Genomic DNA, 19,049 nt, shown 5'->3' on the forward strand with positions numbered 1-19,049 from the left:
CAGTTATTTTTTTATTTCAGTTTTATAATTATTTTGTACAAAAAAGCTGAATTTTGTTTCAATTTATTTATTTGTTTCTTTACATTTTATAACAGCTGCATAGTTTAATCAATAGTTTTATTTCATTACATTCTTTCTTTCTTTCTTTCCTTTTAAGCTTCATTGTTTTCATTTTACCTTTAGTTAACTACAACATCCCTAATACTGAGCACCAGCATAAATATGCATATATAAATATATATATATATATATTATCATTATGTGACATTGCAACCCTTTTATTGAAATTAGGCTTAATACTTCTCCACATAAAAAAAAATAAAAATTGACCCTTACATTTAGCAATTCAGTTTTGCTTAGATTTCCTACTTTTGTCATCGTCGCTGTTTTTTGCTTGCCTTTAAGTATTATGAACATATTCAATTTCACTATTTAGTTATTTAGACGTAAAAAGTGGGTGAGAGTTGAGCGGCGGTGTGTGTTTTTTAAGTCAGCGATTGCGAGCCGCAGCAGGATCCGAACACGACCAGAGATACGGCAGCCATTAAAGTTTGAAACGCTCTTGCTAAATCACGACGGCATCCGGAAAACATTATGCAATTTATTTACAACACGAGCGGCTCGCACAGAGGTAAGCGTTCACGTCTTTAGGATTCCTCCGAGTCTGATGGGAGGCATGTAATGCTCATTTTACACAAAAGCCTGACAGAAGTGCTGGGCTTGTTTTGTTGCCACCCTTTGGGACGGCCGCGCATGCGTGCCAATGCGTGTGTGTGTGCGTGTGTGTGTGTTGACGTGCACCGCGATGCAATATTCATGACGAATTCTGCTGCAACTTGTCTGTTTTCTGAGAGGCGGCTAAACAGAAACAAAGAGAGCAGAGAGTGGGAAATCAGCACTCACCTGACATCTGCATATGCCATTCAGTGCCTGGCCCTCGGCGCGCTCCCAAACACTTTGAGGTCAACAAATTATTAATATTTAGTATTAGCACTGACGACAGCGCGGCGTCCTCCAGAGAGACAGAGAGGCGGGAGGAGGCCGTTTCTTGACGAAGAGCGTATTTGGCAGATGGAGCTGTCAGTTTAGCTCTTCATTTAATGCTCCCATGCATATGGCGGCGTCCCTTAAAAACCAACAAGCTCATGTATTATCTATGGGGCTAAAAGCACGCGACGCAGGACGCAGGAGTTTAAACCTCTGTAAACAGCACGCGGCGGCCATGTAAATGCCATTTTTACTGTCAGAAATAGGCGAAACATATGGTCAGAGCTGCGTACCTGCGCCGGCCCGGGCCGCTCTCGCTCTCTTGACGTGATGTCGACTGACAGTGAAAGACGCCAGGAGCCAGCCCGATGACTTTTTCATGAGTTACCTGACAGCTCCGACTCTGACCGGCGGGGGGAAAAAACGCACAGGCAAACAAATTCCGCATCGCCTCTTTAAAGGAAGTTACGAGCGAGGACGCTTAGGCGGGCTGACAGGGCCTGCGAGGAAACATGGCGAGTGTATATCACGTTATACGGGCTGCTTCTGAGAGCATTCTTTTGCCTTCGTGCGAGGATGCAGTTGTTTGACAGGGATCACGACTGAAAAGCTATACGGCAGCGTTGCTGGGTCTGCTCTCTCTCGCTGGGAACGCTCGAGCGCCGCTGCTGTTTGGAGCGTCGCTCAGATTTACTGCGCCGACGGGACAACAGGTGTGTTTCATCTCTAAGAGGAGGAACGCAGAGCGCGGCCGTTATAATTAGCGCTGCAGCCGTCGATATTTGCGAGACTTTAAACGTAAGAATGGGATTTCCCGAAGCGCAGCGGATCCCACCGGTGTCACGTCCTTCACTCGAGGTTTCGCACTTTTCTGGAGAACAGATATTTCGTGGCTTTCCAAACAATCGTGTTTTAGTGTTTTACGCTCAGCTCAATCTCATACTGGCTGAAATGTCTAAATAAACACACACACACACACTAATCCGTCAAAGAGTATGTTTTTCAAGAAAATACAATTTTTACTTGTGAAAGCTACTATTAATGTCTAAGCGAAAAATGTTCTACCTGCATTCATTCATGGCTTGCCAGCAATAACATAAGTACAATTAGTTGCTTTACCGGTTGTACTTTTTGCATTAAATACTATTTCACATTTCTTTATTTAACGCAAAATTTTAATGTGCTAGCATTTTTTGAGGGAAATAGTTTCAAAGCCTTTTTTGGGGGGTCAGTGTCTGCCATGAGATGGAAATAAACAAATACAATCAATGAATTAATCGATCCGTCCATCACTGATTCCCAGCGTCCCCAACATTCACTCAAACCTGCTGCTTGGGATTTTCATCTGCTGCGTGAAAAACTCCCACACGGAGGAGGAAGCCAGGCCACGTCCAGATTCCCTTTCACAAGAAACAGGAAGAAAACGGCTGGAAAGCAGTCAGAACATGCTAAAAACACTGCACTGAGTTTCCACTGGGTTTATACTAAATTTCTCAGGTAAGGCTGGGTATTTCTGAAAGCTCCCTGTCTGATATTTCCTTTTTTCCCCGACTCAACACGCACACCCACTGGATTTCCCGTCTGGAGACTCGACGCGGCGCTCGCTCCTTAACCCTGCCACGTCTCCGACAGCTCACTCCACCATCTGCGCCGAGAGATCAGCCCTCTTTACAGATAACAGGCCGAGGAGACGATTCACGGGAGGCGTTCTCATCTGAACCCGGGAAGGGACAGGTAGGGCTCGTCAGAGAGACGTCCAGCTAAAGACAAAACACTCTCCAGAATCAGAGAATCAAAACAAAAGCATCCGCCGTCTGAACAGGCCGCTAAATAGTTGAATCGATAATTAAACCAGCCCTTTTGTGAAGGAACGACGGGCCCTGACTGACAGGTCCGGAGACGTGGGAGTCTGCCTGGAATTTAGGAGGTTTTTTTTAGGACTATCAAGCTTCAGCGAGTCAGAAAGAGCATCATTCGTGCCGATAGCGGCGTCCAGCGGGAGTTTAAAAACACATATTTGAAGACGCGCCGTTTAGCCTTCTGTTTCACGACATTCAAAACGGTTTATAAAGATGGAGATAATGGAGGAATCGATCAGTGTATTAAGGACTGGAGACGTATTGATTAGCTGCATCAATAATTCAGTCAGGAAACACTAGCAAACGCTCACACGGCCCTTCATCAGCCCAGCTCTCTCAGCGCACGCTTTCGTTGTCGTTCTCTGTTTATGGTACATTTTCAGACGTTTGAAAGAAAAAAATACACACACACTACTGTTCAAATGTCGTGTTCTCGTTGGTAATATATTTACGGTTTTGGAAAAAGTCACTTCTGTTCACTGCATTCATTTAATTACAAATACATCATAATAATATTACATACCGTATATGTATTCATAGGTATTTTTATATTTTTTTATTATATTATGTATTTTTATCAGTATATGTATTTTTTTCCTCTGTATTTATTATTATTACAGTTTAGAATAGCTGTTTTCTATGTGAATCTATTTATGTAATTACAAATACATACATATTATATATATATATATATATATATATATATATATATATATATATTTTTTTTTTTTTTTTTTTTTTTTTTTTATTATTTATTTTTTTTTAATTAAAATTTTATATTATATTATTTTTTATTTGTATAATTTTTTTCCTTTTTTTTGTATTTACTATTTTCACACTGTTTTCTATATCAATCTATGTTAAGATGTCATTTATTTCTGTGATGGAATCTGGATTTTCACTTCTGTTTATCATCTATTCTGAAAAGCCTTGCGCTGCTTCATACTGACGTGAAAACAGCGATGCATTTAATTTTTTTTCAGAATTCTTTGCTGAACGGAAAGTTCAAAAGGACAGAATGCAATTAGAAATCTTTTGTAACATTATAAATATTTGATGAAATATTTGAGTCGAGAAAGAGACTAGTCAGTCCAGATGCATTGCGTTTTGGCTGCGCAGCGTTATAAAGCGTGCTGGGCTCTGCTGCAGCGGTGTCAAGGTCATTGCTTTGCCTTCCAGTGAATGCACGAACTGATCAAATGCATAGCTTGAAAGTTGCTTCAGATAAAAGCATCTGCCAAACGCACAAATGTGAATGCAGCGTTCCTGCATAGTGGCACCGGCTACGTCGTTTTTCATGTAAATGAGTCAATCTCTGTAAATAAAATACAGTGCATGTGTACTAATCACTGTGCAGCAAATACCGCTGTGGTCTCTCACGTATTCTGCATTTCAACGGACGCCGCACGCGCCACGCAGGAATTCCACGGGTGCAGAAACGATGCATATGCTGAGTGCATTGTGCAAAATAAAAGAGAGCAAGTTCACAAAGCTCGTTTCCTGGCAAGTCAAAATAAAGAGCCCAGATACGGAGAGGGAGAGCAGAGCAGGAAGGGTTTGGCCTAATAAATTGGCATCTCATTCAGAGATCAGCATGTCGAGTGCATTATTCATTATTCATGCTCATTAAATTTGGGGCCTCATATAAGCGCAGGCTGCCATCTCCCTGCCAAACCCCCTCGGTTCTCAGATGTGCCCACTTGAGAGCGGCGGATCTGAATCCAGGACACCGCGGCAGAATAACACGCCTGGGGTCCACAAACAAAAACACACAGTCCGCTTCCAATTCCAGCCCAACACATTTGACAAAACACACAATTATCTCCCCTCCGCTCGCACGTGAAGCCGACTTTCAATTACGGAGTCTGTGAACGTGCATATTAATGGTGGCGCGGAGCGTGTTTGTTTAGCGCGAGAGGAGCAGTTGTCACCACATGTCCTCCGAGCGAGCCAAAGCGCTCCCCCGCGGTACTTTCCCCTTCCTCTCTTCTGATGAGGTATTAAGGTTTGATGGCCTGCGTCATTGCTTGTCTGCTCCGAACATTTGTAAAAACATAACGCTAAGTAAGAGCTGGCTCACGTTTCACAGGCCCCCTGTCGATTGGAGATTTTCTCACCATTACACCCCGGTCTGAAGCACACATGCCAGGGAAGCACGCGAGACAAACCATTCACACAGCAGACTTCATTTTGGACATGGTTTTTACCGTAGTGCTACACTTTGACAGTCCGCAAAGTTACCTATAGGTAGTTGGATATTTAAAGTGGACTTTCAAAATAAAGTGTCACCTTTTTCTTTAATTGCTAATGCAACCACAGACCGAGCGAAACGAAGAGTCTCTTGGTAATTGATTGAGTTGAGCAGCTGACGGCTATTCAACCAAATTAACTTACTATCAAAGAATCGATCCCACTTTATATTAGATGGCCTCAACTACCGAATGAACAACTTGGCGTAATGCAATAATTGCGCACATACAAGTTTACGTTGTACCTTATATAATATTATAATCTGTGAGAAATGGGTTTAGCTTTGACTGTAAGTGGCTTGACTCGAGCACAACAACTGGCGGCTCTCAAAGCTCCTGCCTTTCCTCTCCGGACTGGAACATTGAGATGTTTTACAAGCCCAAACCAGGGCCAGGCCTCTCCCCGTGTTCAGCAGTCGAGCGAAAAGTGGATCTGACGTACAGGAAACAATTATTTATAAGGACATGCATGCCCAAAGGCCCAGGCAGCTGCGACGTCCCGGGCCCTCCGGCTCGCAGCCGTCTCTCTTAGGAACCGAATCCCTTGGAAAAATCGAGTCTAGCGCTTTCCCATATGTTTGGATGCGTCCGAAGCCCTGGTCAGATCTTTCATGGACTCCTAATGTACTGGAAAGTCTGCTACAGTCGGCTGCGGCGGCTCCGGGACGGTTGTGAGGGGCCCGATGCCCAGAGGACTGCTTGTTGTCAGGTCGGGTTATGTTTTAATAGCAGACACTTCAGCGCTGGATTTGAGCAGGGCTATGTCAGAAACAAGAGGTCTAAATAAACAGAGAGGCCGGTCCCGCTCCTCATTTATCACCGGCTCTGACAGAGGCAGGGAGGGGACTCATCTGGAATCGTCCACAGGAGAAACGTGAGCCCTCTGCGCTCCGCCAGAGCCCGACAGGGCCGCATGTCAGCCCTCCTGTCCGTACGAGAGTCCGTCACGGACGTGAGCTGCAGCGCTGCTGTGCAAGGATCCGTCCTCACCGAGACAAAACTACAGCTTTTTTAAGAAGAAGAATATTTAACCTCATGTTCTGTTCAGAAACAAGGCCAAAAAACACACATAGATCTTTTTTTTCTTTTATTTTTTTTCCCAGAGAGGTTCTTCAGATGTTAAATGTTCTTTATGGAACCACCGTAAGACACCTTTATTTTTAAGAGCGTTTTAAAAGGTTCCGTTTAAAAAAGCTGTTTCACTAAAGGTTCTGTGTGTTGAACGAATTAGATTATGAAAAGTTAAGAAACGGGTCTTTACAGGTCTTTTGAGGTCCTTGAATGGTTCCTCGTGGAACTGGGACAGCAGTCAGTTATTATACAGTGTAGCTCAGTGGTTTTTTGAAGCAGGGGCCCGGGGCCCACTAGGGGCCTTAGTAAACAATGTATAAATGGAACTGCACTTTTTCCAGGTTACAAAACCTTTTTCCAAATACAAAAAAAAATGCTATTTTCTTCAAACTACATAAAACCCTTGTCAGATCAACAAAATTCCCAAATGAATTTCATATTGAATTTCATAGTTGAAATGTTCCCAGCATGCATTGCAGCGTGAATAAATGATGCAGTTGCTGTTATAAGATTATTGCTGTTTGGTAATTCCTTTTAATCTTTGTTGTTAGTTATTTGTTGTACTTTGTTAACATGAATTGATCGCCACTGTTCTTGAGGTTAGTGTTCAACCACTTATGTCCGTTTTCTGGATATTTTAGTCTTGTAAGTTGTCTTACAAACAAAGGACAATGCTGTCTACTTATTAGTCTAACTTATACATTAATGTTTGTCAATTGTAAAATAATAATAATACACCAAGAAGACGATAATAACAGATTGGGTTGGGTGAACAAGTTGAGTAAGTTGAGTAAACTCAAAAGGAAAAAATTTTTATGTTAAGTCAACATTTAAATTTTTACATTAAATGAACGACATCAAATTTGGGAGGTAAATTTAACAGTGATTTTTCTGACACAATTTTTGCACAATTACACAATTTTCATTTAAAATGTGTTTTCTTAGTTTATATGAATGCACAATTTAGCCTAAGTTGTAATTATTACTATTATCATTAAGAATACATAAAAACATCAATAATAAAAATTAAACAATAAAAACATAAAGCAAAACTGTAACATTTCAATATTTCTATTTGGTCTTTTTTAAATTAAACATCCAGTCCTATTTAAAGTATACAAACAAGAAATAAATAGAATAAGCTAGAAAAAGAAGAAGAGAAGGAGAAAGATGAAGAAAAGCAAGAATTTCTACACTTTTGAAAAAAATAATAATAATGAAATAAAATGTGTGTTTCTGCATCTACATCAGCTAACATGAAGTCATTTTAATTACTTACTTTGCAAGAATTGCTTAAAATATGTTTCGAAAACAAACTGGCGCTAAGGTCCTCAAACACCGGTCTGCAGTCGAAACAGTGGCGTGTCATGATTATATACAAAACACTGAATTCAGAGGCCGATCAATCAGAACAACTCATTCCGGTGAGCCGTGTACTTTCACGCAACGCTTCAGACGGGATCTGGATCAGGAGTCTGGATCTCTCTCGGCTCTGAGAGTGCTTGAGAACAAACACAACATCAAAGGCTCACACGCCACAAAAATAAGGTAAGAGTGAACGCAAACACGCATTCATTTAGCCCTTTTTTGCGTCTGCCTTTAAAGAATCTGTTTGCTTAGATCAAAAGCTTAACCTGGCGACCGCGGAGAATTCAGTCGCTGGGTTTGATTTGATGGAGCACCTCGGTGTGTTTTCTGAAGGACTGAAGAGGGCACAGAGACACAGGAGTTTACCAGCGCCACATGTTTACTGATTCTCACTAACTAGTTGTGTCAGGCTAAGAAAACAACTGCCAATTAGTAACTTTCACAGTGTGTTTCAGATTGAAGCGGTTCCCCTGAGAACAATGAGCTCTTCTGTCAGAGACTCCATCACGTGTGAGCAGCTTCTGGATGCCTGGAGAACGTGTGGAGTAGAAAAAATACTGAACTCACAACGGTTCTCATAACGAAAAGCATGCACGGTTAAAAAATTGGAAACAAAAGTTTAGTAGAATATTCAAAATCAACCAGAATGTTTCGAACTAATCTTTACATATGATTCGGTTATCGGCTGAAGTTGAAACTGGAAAAAAAAAATGAAGCACTGGTCTGCGGGCCAGAAGCTGAAGACCGAACGCGTTTTTTCCCATATGCATATTGCCATTTTTTTTTCGTCATTGCATAAATTAAATAGCTAAAATTGTGCTTTTTTATGGCTTTGTTTTGCTGTTCAAAGAAAGAAAGAAAAATAATAATAATTTAACAGTTTCTTTTACCATCCATTTTTACTAATATATATATATATATATATAATTAGAAGATAATTAATTTAAAATTCATATATATATACAAATCAAATTTGAACACTATGTGTGGTTGATAGAGTTGTTGTAATAATAATCGTTATCACTGTCTTATTTTATTTTATAATACTAACGCATCAGTGTTGATGGATGTCTTGCTTTTCCTCAGCTTTTATTTTGGCAGAAATCTGCAGGAAGACCTCTGAATCATTTGCGATTTATAGATTTTACATCTGAAAAGAGAGGCGTACGCACGTTTTCTGTTTGTTGCACAGATCACATTGACACATGCCTTATAAAAATTAATAGAACATTTAGTGCATCCCTAAATTGCAAAACTGTAACCGCATTTTGTTTTATATGTTTTTCCAGTTTCCAAAATGTCAGTCTCTAACTTGTTTGTCTTTTGTAAAATTCATAAATAACGCTGGGTTTTAATCAGGATTGAGTTTCTATTATTAACAGCTCTCTAAATGTCCACTTTCAGTGTGCAGCAAACTGAAATGGCTTTTTGGCCCAAACGGTTAAGTACGAAGCTCATGTGCTCTTTGCTGACTGGAAAATCCCATTTTAGGGTGACTGAGAAGCCTCAAATGCTTACATGCTAATATGCCTAATGCAATTAGTGACTAAGCCCTTAATAAGGCAAATGACACATGGCGTACTGAGCCGTGATCTTCAGAGGCTGGAGGTGGAAGCTGGAGGAACAGCGGGAACCGATGGAGGCCATTCAACGCAAATGCTCAGAAATGTATCAGAATCAATTAAGAGCTGATTTTCCATCTAAATGAGAGGATTAGAAAGCATAACAGCTGAATATACATAATACATATCTTAAAATGCTCTTACATTTATTTCTGTTTCTCACAGAAAGCTACTGAACGCTCTCAAAATGCTTGGAATAGAGTGTATATGAAACTACGGGCCAATTTTATTGCTATTTTTGTCATTTGTGGAAAGCTTAATTAGTCAGTTAGTTTGGTTGTTGAATAATAATAATAATAATAATAATAATAATAATAATGTTAACTTGAAAGACAGTAAACTAACTGAAATCAAATGAAATCTTATGTGTAAGGCAAAATTCAAATATATATAGAAATATCATAAAACACAATAAACAATAAAAAAATGAATTAATTAATTTAAAAATAAACAAATAAATAATAATTAAAAATATTATATATTTTATATATTATATATATATATATATATATATATATATATATATATATATATATATATATATATATAACTTAAATGAAAATAATTATAAAACTGATCTAACAAAAACTATTATAGTGTCCCAATTCTAGAAGCTGAGATGTTTCAGAATATTCCACTGGAACAACAGTCATGTTTGCTTCGTTCGACTGCCCTGTAAGAGCATCAGGAATGATTATCACTGCACTCGGCCTCAGCACATTTACAACAGGAACTCATACAGTGCCATAATCACAACTGAAGTAAAAGCATGATAGATTTTCACAAGGATGTGTGTTTGTGGTGCAGCGGGGCTGTGGTTTAAACACTCAGTCTGTCCCTGACACGATCGGTCACAGAGTTCCCGGCCTCGGGCCAGCTGTGATGATGGCCGTTTTAATTTACCCTCTAACCCCAATCACTCACTAAATAAATCAATACTGTAAACAATTGCGAGATGGGTGTCTAAATAGCAATCGTGGCCGGAAGGGAAAGCTAATCTGAGAGAGAAAGAGACAGAAAAGAAATATGGGGTCTATGCTTGAAAGACCACCAAAGGGCCCATATTTCTGCATCTCTTGCTGAACTGAGGTACATGCTTAAATTATCCAGTGGAGAACTTGGAGAAAACATTTTGGAATCTATAGCACACGTTCTCCAGTTCCTGACAACACTGCTTTTAATTTCATTATATCTGATTATATTTGATTTTCAATAAACAGTTTGTGCATAGTATATGTAACGGAAATTCATTATAACCAGGCTCTAATCAGCACTGGTTTAGTGCTGCACCGCGTGCATTTAAAGAAGTAAATCATTTTAAGTCATTGTCATCAGAACAGCAGCAATTGGTTCATGAACCTCCCTCGTTGTATCGGCTGGTAACAAAGACTTTAATAGTCCTTGGCCAACGGTGGGGGACTCCAACGGCATGGTGGGACATGCTACTTGGGATATACAGAGGTGAGGAAAATTATGTGTATTTTCAGCATCTTAAAATGGATTTAAGTCCATTACTTCTATCTTTAGCGGTGGTGTGTACGTTGGAAATGTCAAGTTTACATTTCCAAACATTCATTTTGCCATTAATTGTAACAATTTTTGTTTCTGATCTCATCACTACAGTAAAATATATAAATAACTGACAAAACCATTTTCTGGCTGGTGAAAATATGGTGTTCTAATCATTTTGGCCTCCACTGTAGAATCGTCACGTTTATGGAACAATCTCGAAATTTGGCTCACCGAAGTAGTGTCTCCGCCAGAGCTACCTTCACCCAAGCGGTGGGAGAAATATGTCAGGACTGACTACTCAAGGACGGAGTAGGGTAAAGAGAGAAGTCCCACTCCAATTTACTACGATCAATACTGGAACGCTCACCTTCCGTCGGCGCGAGTTAGTTTATTATCTCAAGACCAGGCAAATCAACGTTGCATGCATATGGGAAACAAAGCTGAGAGGATCAAAGGCTAAGTAAACCAGAGAAGGGTATAATGTCATCTACTATAGAACTAGCTCTGAAAAAAATGGGCTGGCAGGTGTGATCAGTCAACACTTCCATGACAAAAAAAAACTGAAGTCAGTTAGCTATTGTACCATCCAAGTCCTGTCAAAATTGAACAACAATCAAAGAACAACTATAGTCCATATAATGACCAGAGCGACAATACAGGAGGATCTGAGGACCTACAGAAGACCACATCATCTTCAGAGTTGATTTGATTGGACACGTGGGAGAAGATAAAGACACAGAGGACATGAACTGTGCGTGTGGAACGACAACAGATGTTGCTTACTACGTAGACTGCATGGAAACCCACAACTGTGGCTTTGGCCAACACACACTTTAAGAAAATAACTGCCCTCCTGACCATAAGACACAGATCAACCACTGAATGGTTCATCCATAAGACCTGAAGCTAGGAAGCGACACTAAAGTGATTCTGTGTGACCGTGTTACACCTTCTCCTGGCGCCGGACACACAGATGGACCAACTACATCAGACAAGTCAACCAACAGCAGGCTCTGAGTGAATGAAGTGGTGGAAAAGTGAAAGCTCTTTGGGAACACGGTCTCACTCACAACTTGTCAAATGTTGGAGCTCCATTGTTTTCAAATGTGAGAAATGTGAGAACCTGAACATTATTTAAATCATTATTACCTGTAATCCAGAGCCTCAGGTAAGCGGTCCGGAGAGACGTCCAGTTCACAAATGAACCAATTTTGTCTCTGCATTAGAGGTAATAATGCTGTAAATAACTTTCAGCTTCTTGCACAGACTGATCATTTTGCTTCGTAAGACCTCAGTATATCATCAGGAGCCGCAGGTATTCATTTTGACTTGCCTGATGTGCTTTTTCGACTCTAAAAGTGATGGCAGCCATTGACGTGCATTATATGAATCCCCAAAGGTGACAGTTTCAGCTAAAAATCTTATTTACTGAAGAAAAAAGTTGCTTCGTCTTGAAAGGATAGGGGATGAGTAAATCAACAGCAAATGACATTTTTTTGGTGAACTATTTGTTTAAAGAATCCATCTTAATACCTAAAGGGTATATAATTGTACCTTTTGAAAAGGTCTAGATATGATCAGATATAGTCAGCACAGAATGCCTCTGTTCTGAATTTACTACAATCATTCAATTACTGTGTTAAGATACAGCCGCTGCGTGTCAACAGTGTATTCAGTATTTTAAAAGTGACGTCTGTATATACATTAGCACTCCTGCTTGGATAAAATCCTTCAGAATAACCAGCTCTGACAACAGCTCGTGTGTTAATATATGAGCTCATGTAAATAAAAAGATCACAGAGTGGTTTTTTTACGAGGACTAGAGGGCAAACACACACACACACACACACACACACACACACACACACACACACACACACACACACACACACACTGTCCTGCTTTATGGACCATATTAAACCCATTTAAATGACAGCAGTAAAGAAAAGCAATTATTACTAGAAAAAGCCTTTACTGTTCAGTGAAGCAGCTCCATTATGTTCATAATCCACTCCAGCGTTGGTGTGTGTGTCATACGTGGGCAAATTATGGCCTCGGTACTGTAATATCACACAAAAGATGTGAAACAACATGTCACGAGTGGCTCGGCTCAGCGATCACACCCGTGCCGAAGCTGCTGGGATCTCATGATGGGGTTTGAAATCTGTCCGATTCTTTATGGGAGATGAGACAATGATCGCCTGCTCACTGGAGCGTGATTTTCCCAGGTCCAGGAGGATTGCTTTCCCCAAACCGTTCCTCTGGACTTCCTATCAAAAGAAGTCTGATGAAACGTTAGTTGTCTATCAGATGTCACCCACACCTTCTCTACATCTGGGTCGTCTCAGTACTCCACGGGAAACACAAACATCAAAAATGGTGCTGAGGTGTTCACTAAAAGAACTGAAAACCGTGTGTTTGAAAAACCTTTGCATAAAAAAGTGCCCAATGCAGCAAGATAAGAATCTTATATAATAATCAAATAAAATATATTACTATTATTATGATTCTTTTTCTAAATTTGAAAGTCTTTATTTTTAGTGATGCAAAAAAATACAATTTTAAGGAACCTTCACACTGCTCTTACAATAGAAAATAAATAATAATAGCAATGCATTTGAGAAATACAAGTCTTCTCAATATAAAGTGAATCGATGTAAAGAACAGAAATATATTTAAGCCATTTTTCAAACAGTGTTCCTCTCTGCTGCCGCCCTTGAATGAAATATAACAGACAGGAGATTATATAATTAAATTATGATGTAAAGTTTGGTCTGCTTTTCAAAAACAGCTATTATGACTTCAGAAAACAGCGGCTCATACTGTAGAGACCCCATATGTGGCGCTTTTGTGTTTCTATCAGTTCTTCTTACGGCTTGACAGATAAATCACATGAGGCTGACTAAATAATGAAAGACTAAGTCATTTAGTGTGAAGTTTTCCAGTACAGAATTAATTTTAGTGCACCTCTACAACCCACTGACAGCATGAAATGAAATCGAGCAGTGCTGAAACTATAGTAACCAATAATCTGCTGGAGCTGAAAGGAAAGTATGTATGATGGAAAGAGAGAGAGAGAGAAGGAGAGATGAACAATGCTCTCTCTCTCTCTCTGTCTCTCTCTCTGTCTCTCTCTCTCTCTCTCTCTCTCTCTCTCTCTCTCTCTCTCTCTCTCTCTCTCTCTCTGTCTCTCTCTCTCTCTCTCTCTCTCTCTCTCTCTCTCTCTCTGTCTCTCTCTCTCTCTCTCTCTCTCTGTCTCTCTCTCTCTCTCTCTCTCTCTCTCTCTGTCTCTCTCTCTGTCTCTCTCTCTCTCTCTCTCTCTCTCTCTCTCTCTCTCTCTCTCTCTCTCTCTCTCTCTCTCTCTCTCTCTCTCTCTCTCTCTCTCTCTCTCTCTCTCTCTCTCTCTCTCTCTCTCTCTCTCTCTCTCTCTCTCTCTCTCTCTCTCTCTCTCTCTCTCTCTCTCTCTCTCTCTCTCTCTCTCTCTCTCTCTCTCTCTCTCTCTCTCTCTCTCTCTCTCTCTCTCTCTCTCTCTCTCTCTGTCTCTCTCTCTCTCTCTCTCTCTCTCTCTCTCTCTCTCTCTCTCTCTCTCTCTCTCTCTCTCTCTCTCTCTCTCTGTCTCTCTCTCTCTCTCTCTCTCTCTCTCTCTCTCTCTCTCTCTCTCTCTCTCTCTCTCTCTCTCTCTCTCTCTCTCTCTCTCTCTCTCTCTCTCTCTCTCTCTCTCTCTCTCTCTCTCTCTCTCTCTCTCTCTCTCTCTCTCTCTCTCTCTCTCTCTCTCTCTCTCTCTCTCTCTCTCTCTCTCTCTCTCTCTCTCTCTCTCTCTCTCTCTCTCTCTCTCTCTCTCTCTCTCTCTCTCTCTCTCTCTCTCTCTCTCTCTCTCTCTCTCTCTCTCTCTCTCTCTCTCTCTCTCTCTCTCTCTCTCTCTCTCTCTCTCTCTCTCTCTCTCTCTCTCTCTCTCTCTCTCTCTCTCTCTCTCTCTCTCTCTCTCTCTGTCTCTCTCTCTCTCTCTCTCTCTCTCTCTCTCTCTCTCTCTCTCTCTCTCTCTCTCTCTCTCTCTCTCTCTCTCTCTCTCTCTCTCTCTCTCTCTCTCTCTCTCTCTCTCTCTCTCTCTCTCTCTCTCTCTCTCTCTCTCTCTCTCTCTCTCTCTCTCTCTCTCTCTCTCTCTCTCTCTCTCTCTCTCTCTCTCTCTCTCTCTCTCTCTCTCTCTCTCTCTCTCTCTCTCTCTCTCTCTCTCTCTCTCTCTCTCTCTCTCTCTCTCTCTCTCTCTCTCTCTCTCTCTCTCTCTCTCTCTCTCTCTCTCTCTCTCTCTCTCTCTCTCTCTCTCTCTCTCTCTCTCTCTCTCTCTCTCTCTCTCTCTCTCTCTCTCTCTCTCTCTCTCTCTCTCTCTCTCTCTCTCTCTCTCTCTCTCTCTCTCTCTCTCTCTCTCTCTCTCTCTCTCTCTCTCTCTCTCTCTCTCTCTCTCTCTCTCTCTCTCTCTCTCTCTCTCTCTCTCTCTCTCTCTCTCTCTCTCTGTCTCTCTCTCTCTCTCTCTCTCTCTCTCTCTCTCTCTCTCTCTCTCTCTCTCTCTCTCTCTCTCTCTGTCTCTCTCTCTCTGTCTCTCTCTCTCTCTCTCTCTCTCTCTCTCTCTCTCTCTCTCTCTCTCTCTGTCTCTCTGTCTCTCTCTCTCTCTCTCTCCTCTCTCTCTCTCTCTCTCTCTCTCTCTCTCTCTCTCTCTCCGCCTCCTCCTCTCTCCGCTGTGTGGGCCTGTACAGACATGCTGTTCCTAAAATTAACTAAACTGCTGCCTGCTGCCTGCCTTAATGCAAAATAAAGCGATTGGCCACTTGCAGAAAACACCCAAAACAAATGGACGACATTGTTCGCTGTATTACAATCTCATTTGGTGACACAACATTTGTGGACTTACATTTGCAGAGCTAATTGCTAAAGCAGCCAGCGCTGCCACACTAGCTTAGCACACGGAGCGCTCCTCTGCCTCCCGAAGCTGGGAAAACCCAGAGAAACACATCTGAAGAACACCGAAGCATAAACGTCCGCTTTTACAGAAACCGTTCTCCCTTCTTGATTGCTTTGAAGAGATGAAAATATTCAGATATTTACAAATATGTTACACAGTTTACCAGTGTACTCAGACCAGCTCAATTAACCGGAGTGGGAAATTACTGCAATTTCTATTTCCATGGTAACTGTAGGATGTTAGATAGTTGCTTTATTTACTTTTTTTTTTTTTAAATAACACAAATGTATAAAATTGGACCGTCTGAGCAAATGGTCAAATGGTTTTGAATTTTACTGGAGAAATGCCACTTTTTTGCAAATTTTGCTCTAAGAACATTTTTCTAGCGTTGCCATTAGGTTGCAAAAACGTTAGGCCTGCTAACGTAAGCAAAACAAAATATATTTGTATATTTGTTTGAATTATGCAAATGTTCAAAACATTTTTATAGTTTCGCATGAATTAAAACTTGTGCTAATGTTTTGGGAAGGTTACTAGATGACTTCCCATCTAACCAAAACTATGTTCCAAGAAAATTGTTTGAGTTATGAAGACTTAATTTTCTCATGTTCTCTAAGGGAGCGAGCGGACTTCACGGGAAACGAGTAGTATAGTTTAAAACGACAGATGAGCGTCCACCCCGAGCCCTTCGGTCAATCAGGGTCACTCAAGAAAAGCGTCCGCAGTTCCTTGGAGCGCCGCTAGAGCCGAAGAGATCGCACGCTCGCACCTTTCAAATGAATTTGCTCGCGCAAACCGTACAAGTGCGGGCCACATCTAGCATTTTCAGCGTTTCACACAAAGCCTTTGGAGCAGGCGATAGAAGCAGCAGTGTTTTGCTGAATACTTCTGAAGGGATTTGAGCGAGGAATGTGGCGCGCGTCCAAAAGCAGGCTTTAGAAAATCTATCAATTTGCAAACACACTTAGCACGGCTGCAGCAGCGAGCCTCCTTCAGCAGCGAGCAAAAGAAATCGTCTGCCTCTCTGTACTCCAGCGATGCACCCCACTTATGATGTAATTTCATTCGCACCGTGAGCTCGCTTTCAGCCGCTCTCCCCCTCTTTCTTTCGCTATCACGCCGAAGGAACAGAGGGAGAGAAAGCCAATTCCAGCGGTGACAGAAAACTGCCCACTCGTCCCCATAAAATTAGAAAAGCTGTTCATGTTTTTATCTTTCAGATTTCCTGGGTTTTATTGCTAAATACTAAAGCACTGGAGGCTGGTCATGCTTTAAGCTACTAGAAGGGGGAAAAAAAAGTTAAGCTTCCACGTTGGCCAGCCAAGATATCGGCTATAAGCTGACAAGTAATTAAACCAGCATATCTGTAACAACTGTCATCTCTTATTTCTGTGGAGCCTGGACGTAAACCAACAGCAAGAAAGGCGAAAAAGAGAGTTGGGGAGGAGAGCGGGGGAGAAAAAAAAAAATGAGTGAGACACTTCATATGACTGCTTAGCATCGGCCGCGGAGCGATTTAGCAGACTTGAGCATTTGGGGGATTGTGCGGGCGATCAAAAGGGTCAGAGATGCTCTTCTCAATTAACAGCGGGCAGGAGGACATCAAATAAGGTGTCGATTTCAGAGCAGCACTTTTGAGGCGGTCGGGCATGAAATGCATGCGAATGCTTTTGAGGAGCTGCTGTTTTGGGCCACTGCTGATGTCACCGAGCCACTAAAGAGAGCTTAACACGGCTCAGGCTGGCATGAGGCAGGCGCTTCGCTCTCCGCGCTCCTCCGCTGTCCGTCCTTTGACAAGGCCTGCAATCACGGGAACACAGAGGAATATTCTGGGGGAAAAAACAACATCGGCTACAACCAAACAAACAGGGATCCGGTGGCTGACGCTGACAAGGCTCTCTGTAATTGATGCAGATGGTGCCCCGCTGCCATATAAAACCACTGGGCTTCTGCAGCAGCTCCACCTATGCGCTCGCAAACCCTTCAGTTTTAATTAGACAAGTTCGGCGCCTCGGTCTGGAGCTGATGCAGGCCTGGAGCTCGCTGGGAACCGGGACGGTGACATTATGACATCACGAGCTATAGAAACCTCCTCCAAACGCGTCCAACGGCTTAACGGAGAGGTCAGCGTCTAAACGTGGTCTAACCTGGGGTTAGTGATCGAATCCAGACCTTTTAGATGATATAATCCCAGTACTTGTAGACTGCTTTCGTATCTGTGAACTCGGTTATCACGTAGATTTAAACAGGAAAGAGAAATACTGCATTAAACATTACATCGCAATGGAAACTAAACGCCTTATAAATTGTTCACTACTTTTTGCACATATCATCTGTGATCCTCTAAGTAACCGTACTCTGATTACGAGTGTTTTAAAGTGCGATAAATGTCAAATTACAAGTTTTAGTACTTCAATACTCATCTCGTTACATATGAGACAAAACTGAACTAAACTAACATTTGACATTTATTACAGTCAGAGTACAGTCACTTATATGTGGGTGAAAGTGATTTTATGGCCATGAAAAGCACATTAGAGGTACGGAAAGAGACAAAATGACAAACAGCGTGCTTATTCTGACTTGTGCATATTAAAATACATTAGAATAATAAGCATATATCATTTTATTGTCTTAGAGAAAAGCAAAAAGTCTTTTTACATGTCATAAATAGATTTTTGATGTAAGTATGCATGATGTAATTTAAATTTATAGCAATATTACACTTTTGTGATTATATATATATATATATATATATATATATATATATATATATATATATATTATAGTAATATCCATGAGTACAAATCTTTTTGTTAAAGCATATAATGATACATATAATGATATTTAAGTTTATAGCAACAGTTTGTACAGGACTCTTTTCTATTCTAACATGACATTGCCTCTGTGTTTAAGGCAAGGTTAAAAATAAATGACAGATTGAATCAGTGTGGAAGAACTTGACTGGTCTGCTATATATATATATATATATATATATATATATATATATATATATATATATATATATCCCCTTTAGGCCTTATGTAATCAACATATAAGACCACTGCTAGAAAGTAAAGAACTGTGTAGCTGGTTTAAACTGGGTTAAGCTCAAAATGATATATTGTCTGAAATAATGCCGTAAGCTATAACCGACGTCCATGAATCATCTCGTCTTCAGAAGCCTGTGCTCTGTTCTTCTACAGTCTTCAGGAGATAAGAACTGGATGAAATGCTAATAAACTGTAGCGACAAAGTCTGTGAGTCTCAACAAAGCGATGACACAAGTCACAGATTCTTCACAAAACAGCAGAGTTCAAGCAGAAAACACACGCAGGTAAATAGCAGCTGATTACAAACGCCAGCGTGTCGGGGCCACGGGAGACCCGCCGGCATGAATATCAATCAGGCCTCCGGGGCCCTCACC

The 19,049-nt window shown here is 41.0% G+C and overlaps 1 protein-coding gene across 1 annotated transcript in view; it reads right to left on the reverse strand.

The window, feature by feature from the left end:
- Nucleotides 1–2,645: 2,645 nt before the first annotated feature.
- Nucleotides 2,646–19,049, reverse strand: part of LOC122360792 (RNA-binding protein 25-like) — a gene marked incomplete at its 5' end in the record, with an annotated part of 39,278 nt that continues 22,874 nt past the window's right edge. The window contains 3 exons of the mRNA XM_043261656.1: nt 2,646–2,747; nt 12,792–12,938; nt 14,331–15,343. Coding sequence (XP_043117591.1) covers nt 2,646–2,747; nt 12,792–12,938; nt 14,331–15,343 — 1,262 coding nt within the window. The remainder of the gene's footprint in view (nt 2,748–12,791; nt 12,939–14,330; nt 15,344–19,049) is intronic.

Source organism: Puntigrus tetrazona, chromosome 16 (genome assembly GCF_018831695.1).
Source record: "Puntigrus tetrazona isolate hp1 chromosome 16, ASM1883169v1, whole genome shotgun sequence".
In the NCBI taxonomy this organism is placed as follows: Eukaryota; Metazoa; Chordata; class Actinopteri; order Cypriniformes; family Cyprinidae; genus Puntigrus; species Puntigrus tetrazona.